Source organism: Oryctolagus cuniculus, chromosome 15, assembly GCF_051225735.1.
Source record: "Oryctolagus cuniculus isolate XC-2025 breed Fujian yellow rabbit chromosome 15, ASM5122573v1, whole genome shotgun sequence".
Taxonomy (NCBI): Eukaryota; Metazoa; Chordata; class Mammalia; order Lagomorpha; family Leporidae; genus Oryctolagus; species Oryctolagus cuniculus.
Genome location: NC_142881.1, coordinates 78,237,516 through 78,265,325, shown reverse-complemented (window position 1 = coordinate 78,265,325; position 27,810 = coordinate 78,237,516). Strand labels below are relative to the sequence as shown.

At 47.9% G+C, this 27,810-nt stretch overlaps 1 protein-coding gene across 2 annotated transcripts in view; it reads left to right on the top strand.

Moving 5' to 3' along the window:
• The window catches only part of GRID1 (glutamate ionotropic receptor delta type subunit 1), a 760,175-nt gene that overhangs the window by 714,859 nt on the left and 17,506 nt on the right, over positions 1-27,810 (top strand). For both annotated transcript variants that reach the window (XM_070057983.2, XM_070057984.2), the window contains exon 14: positions 24,851-25,017. In XM_070057983.2, coding sequence (XP_069914084.1) covers positions 24,851-25,017 — 167 coding nt within the window. The remainder of the gene's footprint in view (positions 1-24,850; positions 25,018-27,810) is intronic.

The following is a 27,810-nucleotide window of genomic DNA, read 5'->3' as shown; positions in this document are numbered from 1 at the left end:
TTCTGTGCTGTGTGTTGCTTTCTTTCTGTTTATCTTTGAGTAGTATTCCATTGTTGGAATAAAGCCCGGTCTGTTTATCCATTCTCCGGTTGATTTCAGTTTCAGTTGCTAACTAATTTAAGGCTATTATAAATAAGACCACATAGACATTTGTAGTCAAGTCTTGTGTGGACATATGTTTTCATTTTTCTTTGCTAAATACAAAGGGTGTAATTTCTGGGTAGATGTGTGTTTACTGCTGTGTGAAAGTCTCACCACCTCCAATGGCTCCTGCTATCTTACCCCCACTGATAACACCCCACTCCTTGCATAGCTGTGGATTCCAGCTGCTGGACGTTCCAACCAGCTGCGTTGGTGTTACCAGTCTCTCTTGGCTGGCTGGATTGCAGTAGTGTTAGTGGGTGTGAGGACATATGTTAGTGTTCTAACTTGGTGACTGGGCTGTCGCATACGCTCTCATTTGCTCATCGGCCACCCATGGATCCTCTTTCCTCCAGTGTGTGCTCAAGTCTCCTGTTAATTTTTATTGAACTCTTCATCTTTTCATTGCTGACTGTTATGAGCTTTTTATAGAATCTGGGTACAGGTCCTTGACGAAATGTAACTATTACAAATATCATTCCCATTTTGTAACTTGCCCATTAATTGTCTTAATGGTGTCTTTTGATGAGTTGAAATTTTTAATTTTGATAAAATGCAAAAATCACTTTTTTCCCTTTGCTTTTATGGTTAATGCTTTTGGAGTCCCATCTAAAAACGTTTTGTCTAGAGCAGGCATTTGGCCCAGTGGTTAAACTGCTCCCTGGATTTGAGTCCCAGCTCTGTTTTTCAATCCAGCATCCTGCTATAGCCTCCTGGCAGACAACAAATGATGGCTCAAGTATTTGGGTTCCTGCCACCCATATGGGAGACCTGGACTGAGTTCCTGGCTCCTAACTTCAGCCTGGCCCAACCCTTGCTGTTGTGAGCATCTGAGGAATGGACCAGCATATAGTTTTCTTTCTCTCTCTGCCTTTCAAACAAAGTAAATAAATAAAAATTTTTAAAAGTTTTCACTCACTCAGACTTGCTAGCTTTCTTCTAGAGGTTTTTATGTAGGATCTACATTTTTGTTTGAATTTTTATTTGTCTTTATTAAAATATTTTATTAGCAATACTCAAACATAGTTATGGGATATAGTGTGACATTTCTTTTTTCTTTGTGCTCCTGGAAACATTTTTAAAATTTATTTTGATATTTTACATTTTTAAACATTTTTCCATATTTGCTTTACATGTAGTTATATATGCATATGCTATTTTTCTTGAAAACAGGGATATTACTGCCATATAATGAGAGACTTGTGGCAATGATCATAAAGTGAGGAAGGGAGGGGTTTTTGTCATCATTACATGCATCTCAAATTAATGTTGCCCTACTAACAAATGACCTAGCATCATTTGTTAAAAAGACTTGTGTTTACTCAGAAAATAGATGAGATACTGGATTCTCCATTCTATTCCATTGATCTGTTTGTCTATTCTTATACAAAAATGGTCACTGTAGTTTTATAATAATTCCTCAGATCAGGTAGTGTTAAATCCTGCTTTGTTCCTCTTTTGTAATATTGTCTGAGAAACTACAGAAACTTTGCCTTTCTACTTAAACTTAAAATTACCTTGTTCATTTCTTCAAAAAAGTCTGTTGAGATTTAGATAGCTGATATATTTGATGTGTGGATCATTTAGGGGAAATTGATATTTACTTCTGAGTCTCCCAATTCATGAACATGGTATTTCTACTAAGCAAATGTAAACATTTGATTTCATTAATGTTTCTTCTTTTTATATTTTATTAATTTCATCTTTTTTTGTAAACTATATTACCTCTACTTAGATTATAATTTTCTCTTACCTCTTCTAGTTTCTTAATGTTAACACTTAGATTATTAATTTTATATTTGTTTTCTTAATATTTGTGAAGCTATAAGGTTCCTGTTAAGCACCGTATTAGCTATATACCATGACTTTTATTTTTATTTTTGTTTAAAATTTTTATTTATTTATTTTATTTGAGATGCAAAGAGACAAATGGAACACACTGACAGAGCTCCCATCCTCTGGTTCACTCCCTAACTGTCCACATTGGGTGCTAACCTGTGGTGTAGTGGGTTAGACTGCCACCTGCAATGCCAGTGTCCCTCATGGGTGACAGTTCCAGTCCTGGCTGCTCCACTTCTAATGCAGCCTGGAAAAGAAGTGGAGGCTAGCCCAAGCACTTGGGCCCCACCCACCCATGTGGCAGACCTGGATGGAGTCCCAGGCTCCTGATTTCTGTCTGGTCTAACCATCTGGGGAATGAACCAGTAGATGGAAGGTTCTCTTCTCTCTCTCTCTCTCCCTCCCTCCCTCCCTCCCTCCCTCCCTCCCTCCTTTCCTCCCTCCCTCACTCCCTCTCTCCATCTCTCTCTCTGTAATTCTGCCTTTCAAATAAATAAATCTTTAAAAACCAAAACACACACACACACAAAGATCCACATTGGCAAAGGCTGGGCCAGGCTGAGCTGGAAGCCGGGAACTCAACAGAGGATTTTATAGGTGGGTGACTGGGACCCAGCTGCCTAAGCCATCACCTGCTGCCTCCCAGGGTACACATTAGGAGGAAGCTGGAATTGGGAGCAGAGCTGGGACTTGAACACAGGCATCCAGGGTGAGCTGCAGAAATCCCAGTCAGCATCTTCACCCTGTGCCAAACACTTACCTCTGTCCCATGCATTTTAATTTGGTGGTGTCTTCCTTATTGAATCCAAAGGATGAAGTCTCAGGATCAATCTTTTTCAGTGTGTCTGTGTTGAGTTCCGGAAGATGGCTCTGATTTAACGCACAGAGCATGGGTTTGTTCACTGAGTAAGGCTGGAGGCAGCCTCCTAGGGCAGCCCTGCCATGCACACATGATGTAGAGTCCATACGCCTCAGCTCCCTTCCTATTTTGAAGGTAAAAGGGTGAGAATGTGAAAGAAAACTGGCAAGTGGGAAATAACATACACAGAAAGATAATGGGAATCAGAGAGGCGGAAAAGACAGTCCAATGCCACACAAACGAAACCCGCTTTCATTTCCACTCAACATCGGAGAAGGAGGGCAGTGGTGTCCACAGTGTTGGGAAGAGTCACTGTCCTGCCAGCTCCCTCTTGTGTGGCCTGGGCTTCTGCCTTCTGAGTTCCAGGTGCCCTTGGCCAAGAACATGCTCCCAGCCCTTCTCCCAGGCTTTCACTGTGTTGTCCAGCCCATGTCCAAGTCCACTTGACCTCCCCTTATCCCACCATCTCAGCTTAAAATAATAACCAGTGTGGAGAGGGGAATTAGGATATCCACTATCCATTCATTAAAATACATCAGTGTTACCATTGAGAATGTTTTTAAAAATGTATTTATTTTATTTGAAAGGGTTACAGTGAGAGAGAGAGAGAGACAGAGAGATCTTGTATCCTCTGGCCCAGAAAAATACAGGCCAGGGCTGAGCCAGGTCTAAGCCAGGAGCCAGGAGTTTCATCTGGGTCTCCCAAGTGGGTGGCAGGGGCCCAAGCCCTCAGCCTTCTTCTGCTGCCTTTCCTAGGTCATTAGCATGGAGCTGGATTAAAAGTGGAGCTGCCAGGACACAAGCCAGCACACGTATGGGATACTGGCACTACAGGCGGAGGCTTTACCCACTACACCACAACACTGGCCCCAGGATAAGTTTAATGTATTTGGAAAAATAAAAATAGGCAGAAGAAAACCAATTTTTAAGCATCTTTTTATTTTACCCTCTAAATATAGCTCCAGGAATTCTTTTATGAATTTGTCTAGACTTTTAAAAATTTCTACAAATTTTAATGTAATAATGATGCTATAAAATATTTTTATCCTGTGGTTTTCTAACACGATTGCAAAACTTAGTAAAAATCATTTAGTGGCTAATTGTAGTTCATCAAATAGCTGTAAAACAATGTATTTAAGCATTCCCACCTTGACTGCCATTTTGGATCATTTCCAGCCTTTCACAAATAAATAATATTGCAATGAACATCGTTGAGCCTAATGCTCTTCCAGTTACTACATTTATTTCTGTAGGTCTGATTCTCAAAAGTAGAATTATGGTGTTAAAAAGGATGTAAACATTTAAAGCTCTTGACAAAATAGTACTGAGTATTGCCAAAATCAGTATTTGGATGAATTACATTCTTATTCTAGGGATAAAAAGAATATTCAGGTTTCATTTTTTTCCCTATCCAAGTTTTGTGATTTTTCTTTAGCGTGGGAAATCCTTTTATGAATTAGTATTTTTTCTACTTCCCTCATATCCTTTACTGTGATTGTTTTTCTGTCTCCTTTTACATTAGTACATATGTATTTATATCTGCATGAATTTTTCCTTCATTATTCTGGGAACTGTAATGGAACAGAAATCATTTTCTTTTCAATCTTTTTGTTATCTAGGTCCACCTAAACATGGCCATGATAAACTGTGAGACAGCCCTTGTGCTGGGTCTGGGGAAGTTAAATAATCTCATGGTTAGGGAGTCCTTGCTGCTCAGCAATCAGAAGTGATACATATACAAACCACTTCACCAACTATGGATTTCTGCAGTTAGTTACTTTGTGAATGATTTGGTCTTTAGTCCATTTATTAGGCTTCTAATTTTTTCAATGCATTCACTAGTGCTAAGCTCAGCTAACATGAAAAAGTGGACGTGCACTTCTCTCCTAATTCTGACTGAGACCTTGTGTGAGGAGTTGACTTAACCCTAGGAACAGATGGAGGCTGATTTGCCTTTACCCCCAGTCTTGCTTCCCTCCATGGGGACCTTACATCAGGGTTTCTTGAGCAGGAGGTTAATTTAAATCCTGCTGGTGGGGCTTGGCATGGATCCGGTGGGGGTTTAACTTTCTCTAAGGTATGAGCTCACTCATGCTTGAGTGTACCTGTTCATTAACAAGGAAACTGAAGTCCCCTGAGGGCAGGGGACTGGCTGATGAGCACACTCGACCCAGGGGTTCAGCTCAAGACTTTTCCCACCCTGGCACCCTGGCGTGACACATGGAGGAGAGGTGCCCTTAGAATGAAGCCTGGGTGACACCTTCCTTTCCCCACCCCTTGTGCACTGCAGAGTTCACAGCACGAAGCACTGGGCCAGGCTGGTTCCTGATGACCCCATAAGGCACAGTAGAAGCATCCTCTTCCCCCAGCCTTCCCTTACCCCACTGTGCATCTCAGAGAACACAGCCTCACCTGGCATCCCCTACTCCTCAGTGCCCTGTGCTGTCACAGCCCTGTGGACTCAGGGCTTCCAATGGCTGGGACCTGCCTCTTGATTATTTGTCCATCCCCAAGGCTGGCCTAGGGTAGGGGTGGGTACAGGGACAAAGCTCATGGGTCTTCAAAGCCTCTTAAATCTTCAGAAATCAAAGTAAGTATCCCACGAGTAAGATGGAAATGCAGTCACATGCATGTTCCTTAATGTGAGTGAGCAGGACCACTGCATCCAGTTGCAGCAGCAGCGAGGAGGGGTGCACAGGGGCAGGCTGGTGGGGTCTTCTGCTCTGGTCCCCCGGGGGCATAGCCAGGGACCCTGGAGCCAGCTGCCTCACAGTTGACAAAGCTGGCTCCCTGCTGACTCCCAGCGTTTCATTCAGTTTGGAGACTGGTTTGGGATAATGCAGTCCAACGGTCAAGCAACACCCTCTCTGCACCTCCTTTACCAAATTTACTTTGCTTTGGGTTTTGGACATTGCCAAGCACATCTTGTCACGAATTCTTCAATTCCTTTTTTCTGCAGTTTCCACAATTTGGTCAGGTAAGCTCAGGAATCAAAACAATATCCATGCCATCATGTTAACTTTGATTATTTTCCAACTCCTCATTAGAGAGTGGGAGGATGTTGACTTTCCTGAAGTCTGATTTTATTTTTCAGATTTCGTCTGCCCCGTAATTTGCTTTGTCCTCAGCTCTGACATGCTCCACCTTCAAGCTACTGTAAATGGGAGCTGATTCCATCCTGTTCGTTCCACTGAATATTACGGCTTTGGGTTTTATGACTTAAGTTTTTGCATCTTGAATGGGATTGTTTTTGTTATTTGGTTATATTAAAATCAAACAGATGGTTGGCAATTTTTGCGTAGGTTACTTTTATTTCCATTTTGTTGGTACCGTGTTGTTTGTTCAGGAACAAAAATGGAGAAAGGGAAAAAGGGAAATCATATTTATGAAGAAATTATTATGGCTGGTCCAGTGCTTGTGTCCTTTATCTTCAGTGTGGAGGGCATTTTGTCATAATACCATGTTGCAAGTAAGGTGTGCAAAACTCAAAAGCATTAAACCAAGATTATCTAACTCTTTGCACCATCCATCTACTTTATCAGTATTTTTTTTTTTAATTTTTGACAGGCAGAGTGGACAGTGAGAGAGAGAGACAGAGAGAAAGCTCTTCCTTTTGCCGTTTGTTCACCCTCCAATGGCCGCCGCAGCCGTTGCGCTGCGGCCGGCGCATCGCTCTGATCCGAAGCCAGGAGCCAGGTGCTTCTCCTGGTCTCCCATGTGGGTGCAGGGCCCAAGCACTTGGGCCATCCTCCACTGCCCTCCCGGGCCACAGCAGAGAGCTGGCCTGGAAGAGGGGCAACCGGGACAGAATCCAGCGCCCCGACCAGGACTAGAACCCAGTGTGCTGGCGCCGCAAGGCAGAGGATTAGCCTAGTGAGCTGCAGCGCTGGCTCTTTATCAGTATTACTATAATCTGTACTGTATCATTATTACTGTCATCCTCATCATCATTGTATCATCATCGTCGTCATCAATAAGCGTAAGATGTGCATGGGTCCAAGGGAGTGACTTCCACTTTGATGGGTAGCTCTAATAAAGAGATGATAGTTTTTATTTTCCAGCATGTGAGCCATTAAATTTTCTCTGAGACCTACATTTTAAATGCTTTTTATTTATTTCTCAGAGAGAGAAAGAAAGAGAGATGGAAACAGAGACAGAGAGAACTCCCATCTATGGGTTCACTCTCATGTTGCAGGCAATGGCCCCTGACTAAAGCCACAGCCCAGGGCCTCAATTGAAGCCTCCCACATGAGTGCCAGGAGTCCATCTTCTTGCGCCATCACTGCCAGTGCTCCAGGGTCTGCAATAACAGGAAGCTAGAATTAGGAACCAGGGCCAGGTATTGAACTTAGGAGCTCCAGTGTGGGTTGTAAGCATCCTAACTGCTAGGCCAAAAACGTGCTGCAGGGCCCTACATTTAAAACCGAGGCAGGGGTGGGGGGGGGATGGGGCGCCCTGGCTCACTTGGTTAATCCTCTGCCTGCAGCACCGGCATCCTGTATGGGCTCCGGGTTCTAGTCCCGGTTGCTCCTCTTCCAGTCCAGCTCTCTGCTGTGGCCCGGGAGGGCAGAGGAGGATGGCCTAGGTGCTTGGGCCCCTGCACCCTCATGGGAAACCAGGAGGAAGCACCTGGCTCCTGGCTTTGGATTGGCGTAGTGCTGGCTGTAGCGGCCATTTAGGGAGTGAACCAATGGAAGGAAGACCTTTCTCTCTGTCTCTTTCTCTCACTGTCTATAACTCTACCTGCCAAATAAATAAAAAAAAATCAGAAAGGGCATGGTGTGTGTGTGTGTGTGTGTGTGTGTGTAAGAGGGGGAGAGACTGAATGGGGGCTGTGAGTGAGGGGTAGAAGGAGTAATAGCAGTAAATCCTGCAGAGGGTGTGCTATCTGCAGGTCGGAGACGGGAAGCACAGTGGTTGTCCTGCACAGGAAATTCTCAGCAGTGGAATCTGAGGTCTGACGTCTGAAGACTTGCCCCGTGGATGAAGACCTGCTCTGTGCTGCCCATGTGCCAGACCTCGGTTCATTACCTGGTGGTGATGAGCACTTTGCACTGAGTGTGGAGACCTCAGCATCCTGGGACTGTCCAGTGGGGCCTCCAGCTGAGTGGAACAGGGCCTTGACCCAGTACCCCTGCCAGGCCCCTCAGGTGGTGAACTTAACGTGATGCTCTGACCTCTCAAAGCTGTAAATCCTGGCAGAGAGCCCCCAGGTTTGTTCTGCTGTGAGGGATTGGAGTCCTTCTGGAACTTTCTGGTCAGAGCATGACCTCTTTAGTAGGTCCTGCCAGTGCCATTGTGCTGGCTCTGTCTCTCCAGGCTGATGGTGATCAGAGGCCAGGAGGGAAAACTTAGCTGCAAATGGGGCTCTGCCTCCGGCTCCAGCTCTGGCTCCATGCTGGACACTCACCAGCGAGAGTCCAGTGTAGTAAAGACACGATCGTTGCTTGCTCGGTTCTCATGGAACTTGATTCATCCAGATGCAAGGTGAAAGAAAAGAAGCCAAGCCCTTTTGCACAGTACTATCCCCATTATATACCCAAGGTTCCCCTAGCAGGACGCTCCCAGCCAATGGCAAGTCTGTTCACATACAGTCCATGCAGGCACAGTCCAATCAAGTTGAAGGGCACATAGTGCCTCAGGTCGAAAGTTCATCTTGCTCCATCGGGGTTGTTTGTGTGTCTTCAGGACATCCTGTGGTTAGCACTTCCTTGACTTGTTTTGCTCAGCAGCCAGCACTTCCTTAACTTGTTTTGCACAAGTTGTTACAACAGGCCATGCAAACAGCAAAGTGAGGAAGTTCCCACAGGTGGCCAGCCTGCGGTTCCCCACAGCTCCCCCTTTTTTCTTTATTAGTAGTATGGCGTGGAGTCGTGCCTGTCTTAGGCTCCCGGAGACGCATCACCTGCTTACCCGTAATTGAGACATTGGGGAGCATGCCCCATGCTCTCTTAGGTTGCTAGGTGCGCTCTCCAGTGATTACCTGTCATTGACTACTGCTCCATCATGCTGAGCCATACTTCCTTATGAGGGTTGGAGTGCTACACTGCGAGCATGGCCTGACATACAACCAAGTTGGTGTGTTGCTGGCGCTGAACAATGGCTGCAATAGCCCTGCTAATCACAATGAACCCTAAAAGTAACAGCACAAACAATCCTCCTATGGCTGCCCATTCTTTAACGGTTGACCATGTACCAGAGATCCATCTTCCTATTACAGAAAAGGGGGACCAAACTTCTATCTGGGCTCGGGTAGGGCTCTAAGCAGGCCCCAATACACTCCATAATCCTGGCCCCTAACAATATTGCTAAATATCACAAAGCAAAATACTCAAAACAGCATTATTGGTTCTATTATTAATAGTCGCAAATATCAGCAACGCATAATAGATTATCACTCCAAAAATACCACCAATACAAGCTAAAAACAAGACTATCAAAGGCACAAGCAGAAGTCTCTTCGTAATTTTCACTCGCTCTCTGTTATAAATTGGCCTTGGGCCTCATTCACTGCTTCCTCCCGTTGGTAGTCCTCTGTTTCGGGATGATCCAAGGAATTGTCCCCCAATGGTTCTGTGGGCTCCTTTGTGGGCTCCTGCTCGTCGTCGCCTTTTGCGAGAAGCCAGATCCTCCTTTCTGGTGTCCAAATGGGTTGCGTGGCTCCCTGTGGAAAGAAACAGACAGCTCCCCGTGCCCTTCTCAATAAAGGGAACGGGCCTTTCCATTTGTTATCCTGTAAATCCTTCCACATAATCCATTGCACTGATTCCTTTTCGACAGCTTGAGAATGTAATTCGGCTGGAGTTTTCCCATTTTTCTTTTTATTTAAAAAATCAATGGTATATAAAGCAAGGGCTAAAGCATCCTTGTTAGATACCACATATTCCCCTATTCCCCCTTTTTGTTTAATTATTAAATTTTTCAAATACAAATGAGTACGTTCCACAATAGCCTGTCCTTGGGAGTTATACAGAATGCCAGTTTTTCTTCCGTAAGGGGCCACTGAGGTATCCACACAGGCTTGTTGTCGAGCCATGTCAGTGGCATCAGCTGCTTTTCAGTGACCCCTATGAAAAACCCAATCCCTGCCTTCCCTTATTTGCTTCAGGCCTAATAGGTTCCCTTATGCCCTGCTCTTCTACCCTGAGTCCTCCCCCAGAATACCCCATCTGGTTCATCATTTTCCATCCTGGGGAATAGGCAGGTGTGAGCTCATTTGTTAGTCATATGCGCAGTTGTTCTAATACATCCCTTCCCCATAGCATAATGGGAACAGCGCATACGTATGGCTGGATATTGCCTTTGCTACCCTCCTGGTCTTGCCAGTCCAACACCTGAGCACTCCTAGACGGAGCGAGAGCAGTGCCCAAACCCACTAAGGTGTTGTCTCCCTCTTGTAGGGGCCATGACTTTGGCCACTCATTCTCAGAGATGATACTGACATCTGCGCCTGTATCCAGCAACCCACAGATTGTTTTTCCTTTGATGGTGAGGGTCCATGTAGGACGGTCTCCAAGTGACATGGACAGGGCTACAAAATTTTTTCCCTGACTGTCTCTATTGTTGGTAGCAGGTGTCATGATTATCATTTGAGTGACTGGTTGGGATGGCAACAGCTCACAATCCCTTTGGTGGAGTGCAGCATTACCCTGAGCTTCTTACAGGGCAATGGAATAATTCCTGTCACTACTAAAAGACCCATTAAAGAATTAGTAGCTTTTCCTATGGTAATTCCTATACCTTCCAAATCATCTAGGGAGTCCGGCAAACACACATCTACTGCTTGCACTCCCATCTGTGGTGTTAATACTGCATAGTCGGTGGCTCGCAGCTCTGCACAGCGAATGCCTGTTGTTCCCTTTGGGGCTGCCCTAATGGTTGCCCCCGCACCCATTGAGTTTTTGGGCCCCTGGGTGAGGGGGCTCCCATTCCATTTTTGCAGGTGCTGACCCTGATCCTTTTTGCCTTAGGTTAAAGTTTGGTACTATTGGATTACCTGCTTTGTCCATTTTTGAGTAACATTCATTTGCCAATGGTTGCCCTTACCACATCGGGGGCAAAGACCCGGTTGACGCCCTGGGGGCTTTTGAGCTGTACATTCCCTTTTCAAGTGGCCCTCCTTCCCGTATTTAAAGCATCTGCGCCCATTCCCATTGTTACGCATCATCCTAGCCATAGCCACTGCTGCATGCGTGCCAGAGGCAACATCATCCAAAACATCTCTACAAATTTTTAAAAATGTGGGAATGTCCTTATGTTGCCAGGGCCTTAGGGCCTCATGGCATGTTTCATTTGCTTGCTCATAAGCAAGTCTTCTGACCAGAGGCATGGCTTCATCTACTGTTTCAAAGATATTTCCTGTGGCCTCCATTAATCTGTTTACAAAATCAGCATAAGGTTCTGTAGGGCCCTGCATAATTTTAGTCAGACTGTGCTTAATCTCCCCCTTTTTTGGAATTATTTTCCACGCCCTTCAGGCCGATTCTCTAACCTGCATCAAAACTTCATTAGGGCACCTTGCCTGTTGGTGTTCATCATTGAATGCTCCTTCCCCATTGAGCATGTCCTCATTCCAGGGAGCTCGGCCGTTTCTAGCATTCTCCGCTGCTTGCTTTCTGGCCAGTTCTCTATAGGCCGCCAGCCAGAGCAGAAAGTCTCCACCGAGCACGGCCTTAGCTATATTTTTCCAGTCCTCTGGGACCAACCCCTGAGTCCCTATATTGTCCAGAACTGCTTTTGTGAAATTTGCATGCGGCCTGTACAATTGTACAGCATGCTGCAGCTCCTTTAAGAGCTTATGATCCACAGGGGTCCATCCTTGGTTACCCTGACCATCCAAAATGACAGGAAAGACTTGTCCTACCTGATGATATTCTTCCCAATTCAGGGGGGCACCACGTGTTCCCCCCGTGGCTGTCCTGTCTCTCATTATAGCAGGGCCTCTGTCTATAGGCCCATCCTCAAGTAAGGAATCGTGCTCACAAGTGATAGGTTTACTCAATGTGAGAGGTCGCCAGGCTGATGCATTTTCTATTGATAAGTTAGCAAATCTGCACTGGCAACCGGGCTTATCTTGATAGCACAAGGGTCCCAAGCCCGGATATGGCGGTGCGGATGGAAGGGGCTCGGTAAACCCCGCCCTCACATCTCCTTCCTCACTAGAAGCCTCCTCGTTCTCCTCACAATGGCATCCGCTTATGGACTCCGTTTGGACCTCTTCTAGAATTTCAGACCCCTCATCCAGGAGGCGCACTATCTGTTCCGAGTCCGCTTGCAGTGCCTGATCCTTGACAGGCATCCCCACCGTTTTTAATGAGCGGCTCAGCAGCAGACGCAGTTCCGTCGTGGACGGAGTGTTACCCATTACTGCTAAAGACAACTTCCGCCTTGAATCCGGCGTTCATTCACAACTCCCGCCCTGTTACCGGTGTTCATTCACAACTCCTGCCCTGTTACCAGTGTTCTAGTCCCCGCCTATTAGGGGTCTCTTATTGTCCGCTTTGGCGGCTATATATTTTCTTTCTTCCATCTTCACCGATGGTACCGCGGTCTAGTCCTAGGCTTTATTCTACCCGCCTAGATTCCCGTGTATGCACGCTTTTAGTTCTCTTACCTTCTTCCAGCGACCGCTCCCGATCCGAGTCACGGCACCACTTACTGGACACTCGCCAGCGAGAGTCCAGCGTAGTAAAGACACGATCGTTGCTTGCTCGGTTCTCATGGAACTTGATTCATCCAGATGCAAGGCGAAAGAAAAGAAGCCAAGCCCTTTTGCACAGTACTATCCCCATTATATACCCAAGGTTCCCCTAGCAGGACGCTCCCAGCCAATGGCAAGTCTGTTCACATGCAGTCCATGCAGGCACAGTCCAATCAAGTTGAAGGGCACATAGTGCCTCAGGTCGAAAGTTCATCTTGCTCCATCGGGGTTGTTTGTGTGTCTTCAGGACATCCTGTGGTTAGCACTTCCTTAACTTGTTTTGCACAAGTTGTTACAACAGGACATGCAAACAGCAAAGTGAGGAGTTCCCACAGGTGGCCAGCCTGCGGTTCCCCACAGCTCTGGGTCCACAATGTGTCTCTTCAACAGAAGCCCCAGGGATATTCTCACCACCCGTTATGGGCAAATCTTCAAGATCAGTGGTGAGCACATTCAGTTTTGCTGCTTCTCTCTTGTTCCATATTCATCAGAGTTCCCAGATGCCAACAACCCTCTATGGAGCCAGAGAAATATAAAGAAGGGGTCCCATGGCCGGCGCCGTGCCTCAATAGTCTAATCCTCTGCCTAGCAATGCCGGCACCCCAGGTCCTAGTCCCAGTCGGGGTGCCAGATTCTGTCCCGGTTGCCCTTCTTCCAGGGCAGCTCTCTGCTATGGCCCGGGAGTGCAGTGGAGGATGGCCCAAGTGCTTTGGCCCTGCACCCCATGGGAGATCAGGATAAGTACCTGGCTCCTGCCTTCAGATCAGCGCAGTGTGCTGGCCACAGCGCATCGGCCTCAGCAGCCACTGGAGGGTGAACCAATGGCAAAAAGGAAGACCTTTCTCTCTGTCTCTCTCACTGTCCACTCTGCCTGTAAAAAAAAGAAGAAGAAGAAGAAGAAGGGGTCCCTGTAGTTTCATGAATCATGAATCTCACTTGAACTTTGTCTCAATGAAGGTGAATGCTGGGTTAAAGCAACATAGCATAGTCAAGAGACTGGGACTTGAGTTAGTAAGAACTGAGGTTGATCCTTGTTTGATGTGACATCTTGGGCAAGTTCGCTAACTCCTGAAGAAATAAGAACTACCAAGTCTTCCAGAATCATTGCAAAGATGAGAGGTGGCATGAAGGGATTAGTGCAATGCCTTGTAGAGCGTATTTCAACACTGTTCTTCCCAAGGAATGAGCTGCTGTTCCAGCAGCACCAGCAGCGTCTGGGAACTTGTTAGAAACAGAACTTCCTGGGTTCGCCTCCAGGTCTAAGGAACCAGGAGCTGGGGATGGAGATGCTAGCAATCTGTGTTTTAATGTGGCCTCCAGGTGCATCGTGTGCCCTCTGGAGTCTAAGAGCCATCTACTTAAGCCAGTGCTGCTCCTTGCCAGGACTGCTGTTTTGCTAGTGTTTGATTTATTCTTGAATTTTAGAAAATGACTCCTACTCTGATACCAAGGTACCCATTGGTGTTGTCCAAAGAATGCCAATCTCTAGAGAAACTACAGGATGGAGGAGGGGGAGGGGAGAGATGGAGGGACACAGGACATGGCCAGCCCAGCCCAGGACATGGTGATCAAGGCCTCAGCCTTCCTGGATTCTAATGTTCATCCATTCAACTTTCCCTTCTATCACTCGACACATGTTTAACCAGCACCACCTGTCTGTCAGTCATGCTAAGGGAGTGAAGAGGACATGTGTGGCCACGGAGTCTACATGCTTTCATGCATGTGTTTGAGTGCATGGCACATGAAGGGTACCTACACTGCTCCATGCTTTGGGACATATTTGCCAACATGAACGTTTGTGCTCTCTGTTCCGTGGGTTCATGTATTCTTGTGTTGTTCCACAAACCTGGGGTGGCAATGCTCCTTCCACACTCATTTCCCTTTGGAATCTGTTTGGTATCCAGGCAAAGCAATTTGCTCTTTTTTTCTGGATCATTCTGAATTTTTATCATGGAATAGCTCAGATTAGATTGTTGCTTATCATGGTCCTTGTTCAATTTAGAATTTTGATAAATCATTGAAAATCAATGTGTCCCTTTGCCCTCCTGAGAAGCTTGTTTATGGCCCTGGTTTTTGCTGATGGTGAACAATTTCAGATTTTAAGCAAGGAGCCATTGATTCTTGCAAGTGAGGACTTTTCTTTTTCTCTTGTGCCAAGGTTGCTCCTTTTCCCTTGGGTATTTGAGAGACTTTGTCCCACCAGGAGGAATCTCAGTTTACTAAATAAAATGGTTTCTCCCTTGAGTGCTGGAAGCCTCAGAAGGGAGTGCAGCCATGATCCATCCTAGGGTCAGGTTCTAGGAGCTGGTGCTATTAGAGAAAGCATGGCCAGAATCCAGTGGCAGAAGAATCAGCAGGAGTCACTACAGTTGCTGAGGGGGCTCCATGTGGCTCTCTAGGGAGACTGATGTTGGACATTTGATTGACTGAGAGGAAGGCCATTTGCATTCAAGGACATTTGGAGAGAGATTTCAGCTCTACCAAGATCTGGTTCATGGCTTTGGGCATGGTTCTTTCTAAGCCCCAACTTCCTTGGGTGGGAAATGGATGGAGTTTGTACCATGGAGTTGTTCTGAACGTTCCTAGAAGAGAATGAATGAAAGCACCAAGTAGAGCACTTCTCAGACAGAAAATGCTAAGCCTGACTTCCCTTTCAAGTTTGTCTTCTGTAGCCCTGGTCTCTGTATGGTGATTTATCTGCCTCCATTCAGTGCCCCACCTAAGAACCTAGAGCCTTCCTACTACTGTGTCCCCTTCTCAGTTGTCTCCCAAGAGAAGATCTAAGTTAATTGACCTGGAAGTTCGTGTCGTTGGATCTCGTCTTTAGCATCTGGTCCACTCCCTGACTCTCTCTGCGGTAGGTCTGCTAGGAGACCTGAAGAGTTGCATTTCTTGTTAAGTTCCCAGTGAGACTGATGGGCCCGGCCTGGGAACACGTTCTGAGAATCACTATTCTGTAGAATTGACTTTGAGGATGGCAGTGCTGGAGAAGGCCTGAAGGCCCAGCTGGGCTCCTGTTCCATTTGTCTAAGTGGACAGTGAGTTGGTAACTGGGCCAAGAGTGTGACCCAGGCTGAGTCTCTCTAATTTACCAGGCCGACAGCAAGAGTATTCCAAGTGTTATTTATCTCAAGGTAATTGCAATTTAGTTGGGATCCAGAAATCTCAGCTGTAAGCTGATGTTGGTAATGATTACCATGAACATGAGGGTGTCTGAGCTCCTGTCATACACGAGGCCTTTGCCACCCTGCCTCTTCCTGTGACAAGTGTGTGACATGGGCACAGCTACCCCAGTCCTCCAGATGAGGCCACTCAGCTCACAGGCCCCAGGTGATGGGACAAGGAGGCTTGCAGGAGCCCTGGTCACCCTGCTGTCACCAGCATACCATGCTGTGCTTTCTATGACCTGGAGTGGACGATTCTGAGCAGGTATTTAAAAGAAGAGCCCCCAGTAGCCTTTCCTGAGATGCAAAGCTACCTCCACTCCCCCAGCCCTCGCTGTTGCCTCATTATTTACCAGGCTCCCGTAGGAAGCAGGAATACCAAGATGGGTCAGGCTGTCGCTGGCAGGAATCCCAGTGCCTGGCACCAGGAGACTCTCTCTACTGTTGCAGGCTGGAGCTGTCTCCATCCCCTCAGTCCCCCTGCCCAGGCAGTAGTGGCCACACCAGGACCACGAGGACCCACCCACCAGTGGTCTCATGCCCCCACTCCCAGCCACACACACAGAGAAGATGTCCCTTTCTCACATGGCCCTGCCTGACATCTCATCGTCCAGTTCCATCCTGTTCACTCTGGTCGGAAGCCAGGAGCCAAATTGACTTTGTACCCATGGACACTTCAGGATAGCAGTTTTCTCAGTAATTGTGGGAGAGTCCGGCTGCCAGCTGGCTCTTGCCCACCGCACCTCTTCTGTTTTGCCTCCTTTCAGTGGTCCAAGGCCAGACCCAGGTAAAGGGTCATTGTCTTTTGCTCTCTGGGAAGTGGGTTTCCTGTGGCTCCTGGGTTGGCTCTGTACACAACCTCTGAGCATCCCTCTGCTCGTCTGCCTCACCTTTCCATGTCATTTTGGGTGACCTTGTTCCATTGTTCCGCAAGACCAGCTGAGCCCTTGGTGCTTCTCCAAGTGCTTGGTTCCTGAGTGCACTTCCCTGCTGCCTTCCTGGATGCAGTGGGGTTCACAATTGCATACACACACACACACACCTATGTGCATATATACAATTCTCTCTCATACATGACTGCACACCTGCACATACACACATGGTTCATGTGCACACACACTAATACACCCACACACACTCACATACAATCCTCACATGCATTCCTACATGTTCTCTCCCCACAACATACCTGTACATACTCTCACATCTCTCAGCATGCATACAGCCTCACATGCCCATACACACTCACATATTCCCCTCCTCCAACATGTGTGTATATGTGCTCACACAAATCTCACACAGGTACATAGTCACACATATAAACACACACCAACACACATTCACTCATGCACACACACTCACAGAACAATACACATGCACTCTCCCACACTTACATGCACAGACACAAGTCTCAGATGCACATAAACCCACACACTTGCACACGGGCACACACACTCCTGTGTATGCTTTGCACACTCACCCAGAGTGTGTTGCTGATTCAGTGAAGGTGGAGAATGGCTGGCAGGAGGGGAATTGGGGAGGGGAAGATGTTTCCATCACAGCTGCTGACTGATCTCCTAACCCTGCTGGGGACTGAAGGAAAGGGGAGACAGAGTTTGTGTGGAGCCTCCCCCAGTGCCAGGCCCGGTGCTTGGCATTTTGCAATTTCACACCACCATTGTCCTCTTGGGAGCACCCTGAGGGGCCCCCCTCAGACTGCAGTTTAACCAGAGAGCTGTGGTTTGCTCTCTGCAGCCCTCTGCACTGTGCTCAAGGAATGAGGCTGAATCTCTCAAATTCCCCCTTCAGCCTCTGCAATCACAAGACAGGCTTGCTGATCTGCAGGAGACGTGCACCACACATGTCTGAAACGACACAGACGTGACCCATGAGAGCATCACCCAGGGATGGCCGCTGTTAGCACTGCGCATTTGATTCTGATTCCCCATAAACTACAAGATTTCACTCAGTAACTTAAAGGGGACAGCACAATGTGACTGCTTGATTGTGAACGGCTCTGTGTTCCAAACAGTGTAACATGGGTTACGATTTACTGAACTAACTGTATGCTAGGCAAGGCTCTGTACCTGTCCTGGTTATTGGGGAATTTAATCCTCACTGGAATGCTGTGAGAGATGGCCTATTTTATACCCAGGGAACTGAGCCCCAGAGATGTTAAACAACCTGCCTGCATGTACACAGCCATAGGCAGTGGAGAGGGGGTTCAAATTCAGGCAGTAAGACTCCAGAGCCCAGGCTGGCTCATGCCCAGTGATGCCTCTGATGTTTCCATGAACATCTTCTTTAGCAATCAATGCTAAATGCCACATTACTGACAATATAATATTCCATCACCTAATGCTACCATTTACCTGACTCTGTTGGCCATTTAAGTTGTTTCCAAGTTCTCGATAGTTTAAGCATTGCTAGTCTGAAAAGCCTTTGTATAAACATCTTTTCAGAAACTGAATAATTCTTAGGCTGGCTCCTGAGAGGTGGAATTGCTGTATGTGCAGATTTTAAAAGCATTCAATTCTCCCCACCAAATTGCCATGCCAGAAATATCATGCCAGCCCACACACCCACCAGCACACTGCAGAGTTGTCCTTTTCTCCGCAGATGGTCTGGGCTTTTACTGTAGCATCTTGCGATTTGGCACAGTGCATAATTCAGGTATCACTATAGCCAGGGTTCAGACTGTGTGGAGATGTTTTGTCATTGTACCAACATGACCATAGAAATTAAGCCTTGGAGACTCCAAAGGGCGGAGCTCTGCATTGTTGTAGAGAGCAGGGGGAAGGGGCAGCGGGGAGGGCACACAAGGAGGCATCATGTGTCCAGAGAGGCTCCAACACCTGGTGATGGTGCAGAGCCTGTGTCCTGTTTTCTTCCAAATTTCAGTGGTTCCCAGTACCACCTCTGTGGTCTGTGCTCAGCGGCAGCTGCTCCTGGGAAATGATGCAAGGACAAAGGGACCAGGGGCACTTTCCCCATCTCCATTCATGAATCTGGGAAAAGCAAAGGAGCAAGCACAGGCTCTCCTGGAACTGGAACTCCAATTGTCCTGGCTCTGCTGCTCCCTGTCTGGTCTTACTTGAGACAAATCATTTTCTGACCCTTAGTTTCTCCCTGCATCAAAAGGATGTGTGTTTGGCCGTTAAGAATTCTTCCATGGCTGGAGGCAGCATCATGTTTGAAGGCACTGGCACCCCCAGGTGCCCCACACCTAACCTGCGCCTGGCACTGCGGATGCTGGCTTGCTCCAGTGCACCTTTCTGCCAGCATTGGTGACCAGTGTTTGCAGCACCAGCATCCTCATTTGAGGAGACGCTGTGGCTGTTTGCCCTCTCCCAAAGCAGTCGGGACGGAGTGGAGCAACATAATGAGGTTTTTGCCTCGAAGGCAGATGTCTCTGACAATTTGTGCTCCAAGTTGAGTTCTGGGAAAGGTGGAAGCAGTGGAGCAATGAGAGGCAATGCAATCTCATTTTTTTGCCAGTGTGGCACAACGGCGTGGGTAGGAGAGTCACCCGGGTTCCCGCTCAATCATGACATTGTCATTGGTGCCCAACCTTCCCGAGCATTACAGAGTGACCATGATTCCCAACACGTGTTGGGAAGGACGCTTCAAGTGCTGGGAACACACATTGTCATGGTCCCAATTACTAATTTATTTATTTTTGCAACACGTCCACATACAGGTGGACTGGAACGAAAGTGTGCATTGGGAATGGATCTGGGTTCTGTTGCTACGAGGCTTGCTGGGAGAGAAGCTGGAGGTGCTTTCTCTGCCTGCTGCTGTCCTGGCATCCTGGGGATGGACACTCAGATAGATGTCCTTGACTTTCCCCAGCCAGTACTGGGGATACTCTCCCTCCTTTCCCTAACACCCTCACATCTATTCTTTTTGTGCCTGAACCAAGGGATTTTTTTCCTTGTAAGAAATAGAAGAGTGAAATGAAGCAGGCCAAGGGTCTGAGGGAGACTTTAGCCAGGTGCTTGGGTGCTCTAGGGCCATCAGTGCCCTGGGGAATTATGGGAGGGAGCTGTTCCAGGCCCTGTTGTCCTGTGGATGGGTCAGGGCAGTACTGCAGTGGAGCTGGAGGCACACAGGGATACAGATCAGATTTGATGCCAGTGCAGTGTGTGATGGCATAGACTGTGGAACAGGATTAAAGAGAACATTTTCATCATGTTGCCCCAAGATGTTGTGGCACAGTGAGTTAAGCCACCACTTGTGATGCTGGCATCCTATATCAGAGTACGAGGTCAAGTCCCAAATGCTGTGCTCCTGATCCAGCTCCCTGCTGATGCACCTAGGAAGGCAGTGGATGAGGCCCAACTACTTGTGTAAACTCAAGATGGAGTTCCTGGCTCCTGCCTTCAGCCTGGCTGAGACCATTTAGAAAATGAATCAGTAGATGGAAGATCTCTCTGTCTCCCTCCCCCTCTCTCTGTCACTCTGCCTTCCATTAGAATGAATCTTAGAAAAAGGACTCGTCACTGTCCCATCCCATTAGCTGACACTCTTGTCTGTCTTTGGGCCTGTCCCACTTCTCATGCACAGAGCAACAGTAAGACTGCATCTGTCAGTAACACTAGTATGTCTATATCCATCCTGTTGCTTTTGACTATTTTCATCAAGTGTATGTACACTCACATATACCCATGCATTCATGAGAGTATTTCAAAAAGTTTGTAGAAAATGGTATTAAATGTGTTTATTGCTGCAAAAAAAATGAAATCCATGTGTAGATTTTTATAATTTACTTCTGCATGAACTTTTGGAAACCTCTCTGTGTGTGTGTGAATAGTGATCCTGTGATGTCTTTTTAATTACTATCTATTGAATAAGACCCCGACATATGTGAACCATAACTTATTTCCTTAATACTGAATATTTTAAACTGTTCCATGTTCACTTTATAGTCAACTTTAGATTTAAAATATTCGCCCTAACTTTCAGATCTATTGGGGGCACTTTTTAGGTCAAATTCTGGTTTGCCAGGGTGAGTGGTCTGGGCAGCTTTCAGTGCTCACATTGGGCGTTGCTGCATTGTTTTCCATGGTGTTGAACCATTCTGAGATTCAAATGCCATGAAAGATCACGCACATTTTCCATAACCTCACCAACACTGGATATTATTAAAAAAAAAAAAAAGCAGACTAGGCTATATGAACGTTTAGATCTCTGCTTTCTTAAATGGTCTGCAGATCCCTTCTACAGCACTGGGAGGGGAAGCTCCTGGTGTCCCAGGATGCCAGAGCTGGTCCTGAAAGGGCTTTCTAGGGGTCCCCCCAGGAGGTGGGCAGGTAGGTCTGTATGTCCATGTAGGCTGTGCACAGAGCCAAGGACCTGGAGGAGGCTGGGCCCTGCTGACAGCCTCGTCTCCTCCCTACTTTCCAACAGCTACCTAACAAGACACTGATGCATGGGAAGACAGTGATTGGAAATTCAGGGCACATTTAGCATTACAAATGGACCAGCCAGAGAAAGGTAATTTAACCCACTGAAGAGGTGCAATCCAGTGTTTGTTTTTGTTTTGTTTTAATGGCACCCCTTCGATCTCTTGGGCTTCGTGAAATCGATACCAACAATCTATTCGTGAGCAACCCACCATCTCTCCTGCATGCTCTGTGGTCATCATGCTTCCTGCTTTCACATAGCCACCTGGGAAGTAGAGAAAAGACAGCACTGGGAGACATAGGAAGAAGGCATTGGTATGGACAGGAAGCCACAACAGTGAATCTGAAGACTTCTTGTTCCACTGGGTCCAAGGTCTCAGGACACCCACAGAGAGGTAGCTGGGCTCACCTTTCTCACTCCACAAGCATCCACCACCAGCACGTGGTTGAGAGGAGGCTACATTCCTGCTTCTATTGTGTCTTCTCCAAGCCTCAGAAAACCCTCAACAGAAAGGAGCAGTTCATATAAACAGGGAATGATGAGTGTCTCGTGCGAGGTCTCTGCTAAGGACTTGAATGGAGAATGGAGGATGAGGGAGAGACACGCTTTCCCAAAGAAACCAGAGACTGGAGAAAAGAGGAGCTGGGCCTAGGAGTGGAGGCAGGGGGTAGTGCTGAGACTGAAGAATGGAGGGGATTGGGCTACAGACAGGAGGGCCAGGAAAGAGAGGAGCTGTTTGGAGGCAGAGGCTTGGCATAACTCCACTCGTATCAGGCAGCCAGGGCTTTGAGAAACATGAATAAAGAGGTGGACTTACAGTCATTAGGGGCCGGTTCTGATCCCTGTAGGAAGAAGTGCATCTTAGAATTGTTCTCGATGGGGAAGGTGTTCTGCACCTTTGCAGAAGGAGGATCTATGCACAGGAGACAGAGCCACCGAGGGAGGGCGTGTTTTGCTTTGACTTCTCCCAGCTTTATCCAAAGTGTTCCTGACAGCATGGTCAGACCTTAGAAGCTTCTGTCTCCTGCAAGTGCCGACACACCAGAAAGTCTAAAGAGACATCCGCAAGGTGTAGGAAGTTCTCCTGGGAACTGATGGACTCAAGGGCCCCATGGGAGGTGTTGGGGCTGCATCCAACCCCGTGAGGGACTAGGAAGCTCTGGGGCGCCCTGGAGGTGAAGAAGGGCTGGTGGGAATGGGGAGTATTCCATAGAGACAGAGCCGGGAGGTGGTCTGTCCTGCAGCAGCTGCAGTTTCTGATTTGGTTCCCATTACAAAAGGTGGCACACCTCCTCCTCTAGCTCTTCCCGCTCTGGGGTTGTCAGGCAGGTGAAGTACTCAGCACATTCTCAAGTAGACATGGGATATACGATGGTAAATTTAAATCCTGTTTCCAAAAAGCAAATAAGGGGCTGTGGCTACCCGTGAGGCCAAAAATGAGACTTCTACTTTCTACTACCCTCCTGAGCAGAAGGACTGAAGCTGAGGCATTGGGAGCACTGCTTCTGGATGTTTCCTGGACAGCACAGCTGTCACTGCAGCTTCTTTCATGCAGCTGTGCTCGCCTGTCCCGCGACCAAGCTGGAGTCACACGTGCCTGTGGCTTGAAGGAATCCAAGTTCAAGTTCTCTTTAGTGTGACCCCACCAGGCTGCCTTCAGAGTCATTTTTCTCTTGATCCAAGGCAACACATTTCTGTTTCCTTCTTGGAACATCATTTGAAGGGTAGACGAACCTGCTCTTAATTCTTCCTTCAACATGACATGCCCTTTTGAAATCGTACAAATAACAATGTCTGATTGTCATGTTGAATTGCGAGCATGGATGTGAAGTGCTCCCAAGTCTGACTGGAGCCAAATATTAGGTCATAAGTCAACATTTTGCCAAGAAACTTGGTTACTAAGAGGTTGAAAATTTATATCTTTTCATAAGGAAACCTGTTTGCCAGCAGGAAAAAATTTCAAAGGCTGTTATCTTCCCATATGGAGGGAGAGAGATGTGTGTAATTTTGCAACCTGGGTCAAAGTCCTTCAGGACTTATGAAATTGGATGGATTGAGGAATGAAGTTTGGTGTCCTATCTGCATCGGTCCCTGAGGTACGAGTCAATGGGTGGCACAAGTGCATGTCATTTCTTACAAGGAGGTTGAGCAAACTGTGTGAATGGCTTGGAGCAGCCCATTCCATTGGTGGGAGGTCACGCTCCACCCATAAATCCTGCTGATGGAGAGCTTCTGGTGGGAAAATGAGCCATCCTGCACCACGGACAAGCAGGTCTGAAAAGAAGAAAGTCTTGATTTTCATTTAAGCAGCCATGGTGTTCTTTGGAAAGTCTTGATAGATGTATTGACTCAACTGCACAGAGGCAGGAGCCAAGGAACAGTGCCCTCCTTAGGCTAAGAAGCCTGTGGCTTGCCCACTTGGCCTGCTATTGTCTGTGATCACCTCCCATCCCCAGGCCCACCCCAGGGTCTTCCAGCATCTAGTGTGAGCCATAGTAGGAGGGAAGGAAAGAGCAGAGAGACGTCTGCATGCTCACAGCACTTTGCTGCAGTGAGAACATTATCCTCTATTTTAGGATGGCCAAGTGACAATGTCTGCTTTGCATCTTCTTCCAAAATGTAAAGCAGCTCACATTCCCTCTGAGTGTCCAGACACCAGGCAGAGTTAGGATTATGGCTCAAGATAGAACTGAACGTCTGCTGTGGAGGGGTGTGATGGAGGGGACTTTGGCTGAAGCCACAGGCAAATTCTTGCTGAAATAATCTGCAACCATGGTGCCATAGGGGAATGTGGATGCTAAAAACTGGCTCCTGGATGTGTGTGTGTGTGTACACTGCAGAGATGTGTGGGTATGTGTGTGCACCTGTACACATGTATGTCCTTGTATATGTGTGTGTGTGTGTGTATGTATACGAGCATAGGCACAGGAGCAGATCTGTATGTGTGTACACACATTGCACATGTATATGTGTGTTGTGTATGTATGCACATGTGTGTACACAGAAGCAGATGTGCATGCATATTGTGTCGTGCACACACATGTATTTCTGCATGTATGCACACATGTTTGCATGTGTATGTATGTGCACACTCTGTAGAATGGGCAGTGCAAGGCATGTGGCAGAGACTGGTATAGCACCGTCATGATCAGGACAATGTCCTTAATGGGTTCTTTCCCATGCATAGAAAGCTCTAGATATGCGCTTGTCCTTGGCAAGTGGTGGCCACTCAAGGGCACTGAACCCAGGGCCACCCACATTTACCCTAAGCAGGACTTGAAGTCAGATTCCAAGTAGAAATATGAAGCAAGTAAGATTTACGCCAGTAGTACCTTCCACTTCTCCTGCAGACCGTGTTTTCCGGGAAGGATCGTCTTTCTCCCACACTAGTCAGCAGTCCCTACACCTCTGATCTGAAAATCTCACTCCTCCGGGGTGAGACTCTGCTCTCTGCAGGGCTGAGCCCACCTCCAGCTCACATCTCTTGCTCCCACCCCCCATCTCTGACTTGCTGGAGCTGAAGCCTGCACATCCTTTCATACCCAACCAAAATGAGTGACACAAACCAATGGCACCACTCATGGGCTAGAAAATGGAAGGAGAGTTTGCTGCATCATCTGGTGACCGGGAGGGATGCTTCAGGATGGGTGGGTCCCTCAAAGTCCACCCTCAGGTGCCTCACTGCCCAGAGCTAACACAGCAGACCAGGCCCACTGACTCATACTGATTTTGGTCTTTCAGGCCAAGAAGGGCAACTATGCCTTCCTATGGGATGTGGCTGTGGTGGAGTACGCAGCTCTGACGGACGACGAGTGCTCGGTGACTGTCATCGGAAACAGCATCAGCAGCAAGGGCTATGGGATTGCCCTGCAGCATGGCAGCCCCTACAGGGACCTCTTCTCTCAGAGGTAGGCACGGTCAGCAAGGCGGCTGCAGCAGCCTCGGGCCTCAGAAGTTGGGGACAGGAGAATGGAGCATCGCTTTGTCTCAGGAGACAAGAGCCCACCCAGACTTGCTTCTTCGTCAAATCTTCTTAGCCCCAGCTCTGCACGCAGGGTCTCCCACTCTGCCTGGGTCTTGTAGTGCTGGGACAAAAGACATTGTTATTGTAGACGCTTCTCTGGAGGGCATGTCCTCTCGGTGGGCACAGTGATGTGAGTGGGGAATGCCAGCCCGAGGCCTCTGTGCAATGGCAAGGACATTCTCAGGGAGCTGAAGGAGGTGGTGGAGGAAGGCAGGAGACGCAGCAAGACTTCCCAGAAATGGTGACAGCTGAAGCCTGAAGGGTGGGTAGGAGTCAGACAGACAATGAATAATGGATAGGATGTGATGAAGACCTGGTGGTCATTTTTTTTTAGGATAAATGTATTTGCAAAGTGGCAGTAATCTGTGGGATTAGAGATGCAGACTGTTTACCAATCCAGGTGTGCATGGTCTGAGGGGGCTACTGACCATGGGTCAGGTGCATCCTGGACCAAGGGGGTACAATCTGTTCAGGGGAGGAAAAGACCTGAGCTTAACCAGAGAGGGTGGCAGTAAAGGGCTTAGGGAATTCTACGACCTTTTCCCAGCAGCTAGCACAGGGGCCCCTGTCCCCAAGGATGTCTCTGTCTGCAAGGTGGCTTCCGGATGGGTCAAGGGGCTGGACCTGCAGAGCCCAGCAAGGAAGCCCAGAGGACAGGCTCACCTTGGTCTACCGAAGTTTGAAATGAGGAAGAGGTATACAGCGGGAAAAGCCAGCACTGTGACAGGCTCAGGGGACCCCTCAATTGCCTGATTGACACATGATTTTCAGCAGTGAAGAGCATCCACTGGGACGGGGGAACTCAGACGTGGTCGCTCTGACACCCAGGTGGCGCAGTGTCTGCTGGCAGAGTCACGATGGAATCCCGGTCCTGAGCTCCCAGTGCTGGGCTGTGTTGCTGTTACAGCTCCAAGCCCTACCACTTCCTACGCCCACCACCCAAATGTCTAGACTGGGCCCTTTGGGTGATGGGCACCCAAGTCGTCAGTCCAAACTTGAAAAGGTGTGGTTGTCGGGGTGTAACCAAGCCTGCATTCCAGGCCTCCCTCCGCTCCCTGGAGCAGAGAGAGAAGACAAGAGAGAAGGAGGAGGGGTGATTGATCAATTGCTCAGATTAAAGGCAGGAAGACAGTGGCTGCTTTCCAGGATGTGTAACTCGTGGGTGTTCTTGAGGTTTACTCCAGTTGGTTTCCTGGGATGGAAGGCTTAGGGTGATTCCATGACTCCACAGATTATCAGTACATGAGCATCTCCCTGGAGCAGGTGATAGGGGGCCGTGGGGTCAGCAGAGCAGCCACACCAGCCTGGTACCCACAAAGCATGGGGCCCTGAGCAAGGAGAGATTGGGGTCCTGTGTGCTGGCACAGCCCAGGGGTCTCCTGAGTCTGACGCATTGAACAGACAACAGGGCCAACCCTGGCCAGCAGCTTGGGTCTCAGCTACATTGCCAAATGGAGCCAGGGCAGTGGGAGGCTCAGACTCGGTTGGGAGAAGACAGGAAGCCCTTTCCTTGGAGGATAAGATGAGCAGGAGTCACTCACCTTCAGTACTGTGAGGCTTGCTGGGTGCAGAAGCAACAAGACCTCCTTCGTGTGGCTCCAGAGGGCAGTGTGGCAGGACCAGGCAGCGTGGGAGCCCAGAGTGACAGGCCCACTCTGGGGAAGGCCTTTGCATCTTTTGTCCACTCGCTGACTCAGGTCTCAGTGCCAAATGTGACCTCACAGGGACAATGAGAACAAGGTGTAGATGAACACGCACAATGTGTGTGTGTGTGTGTAAGAGGGAGTGATAGGCTGTAACATGTTTGCAGACCACAGCACACCAAGTGGGCATTGGATGAATGTTTAGCAACTTAATCTCCACATATTGAGCACCTGCTGAGTAGCAGGCTCCATGAGTATTGAATAAAGGAAAGCACCTACACTTCTCTCTGAAAAATAGAACAGCGGGCCCTAGGAAGTGGCAAGGATCACTCTGACTTACTCCCAAGCAGAAGCATGGATTACAGTGGTGTATTTTAGTTTAGCCTCGTTCTAGAAGTCATTTTGTACCCGTGATTTGCTTTGTCATTCCTGTGTTGTTTTGCTTGTTCAGGGTTTATGTTTTTGTTTTTGCTTCTCCTTTGTTTTGTGGTTTCCTGTCAATTGCCTTACATTCTTTCTGGAATAAGGTACAGTCGTAGGGAGTAAGAAGAAGGGAAGGGCAAAGAGTTCAAGCAGCCTGCTTCATACCGCACAGGGGCTGCCCTCGTGGATGGAGGAGTGGGGCGACCCCTCCACACTGATTTGGCCAGGGCCTCAGCATGGCCCAGGCCAGAACTTGACCCGCTGCTGTGGAAAGAGCATGCGTGACCTCCCAGGTCAGAATGACCAAGCTCTGAAGAGCAGCACTACCACTTTCTGAATGCAGCTGTCAGCCAATGATGTAGAAGTGTGTGCCTCGTGTTTTCAAGAAATAAGACAGACACCCTAAGAACTACACTGTGACGAGGATTCAAACAGTGTAAATACCAAGGCGGTCACTGCCCAGCCTGGCCATCAGACTGGACAGCCACTGACCAGCTTGAATGGGACTCTAGCATTGGCTGGGTCTTAAGCATCAGGTCTTCATGTGCTCCCTTGTTTCATTGCGTCACTATAATCCTGGGAAGTGGACACATTTGTTATCATCTCACATC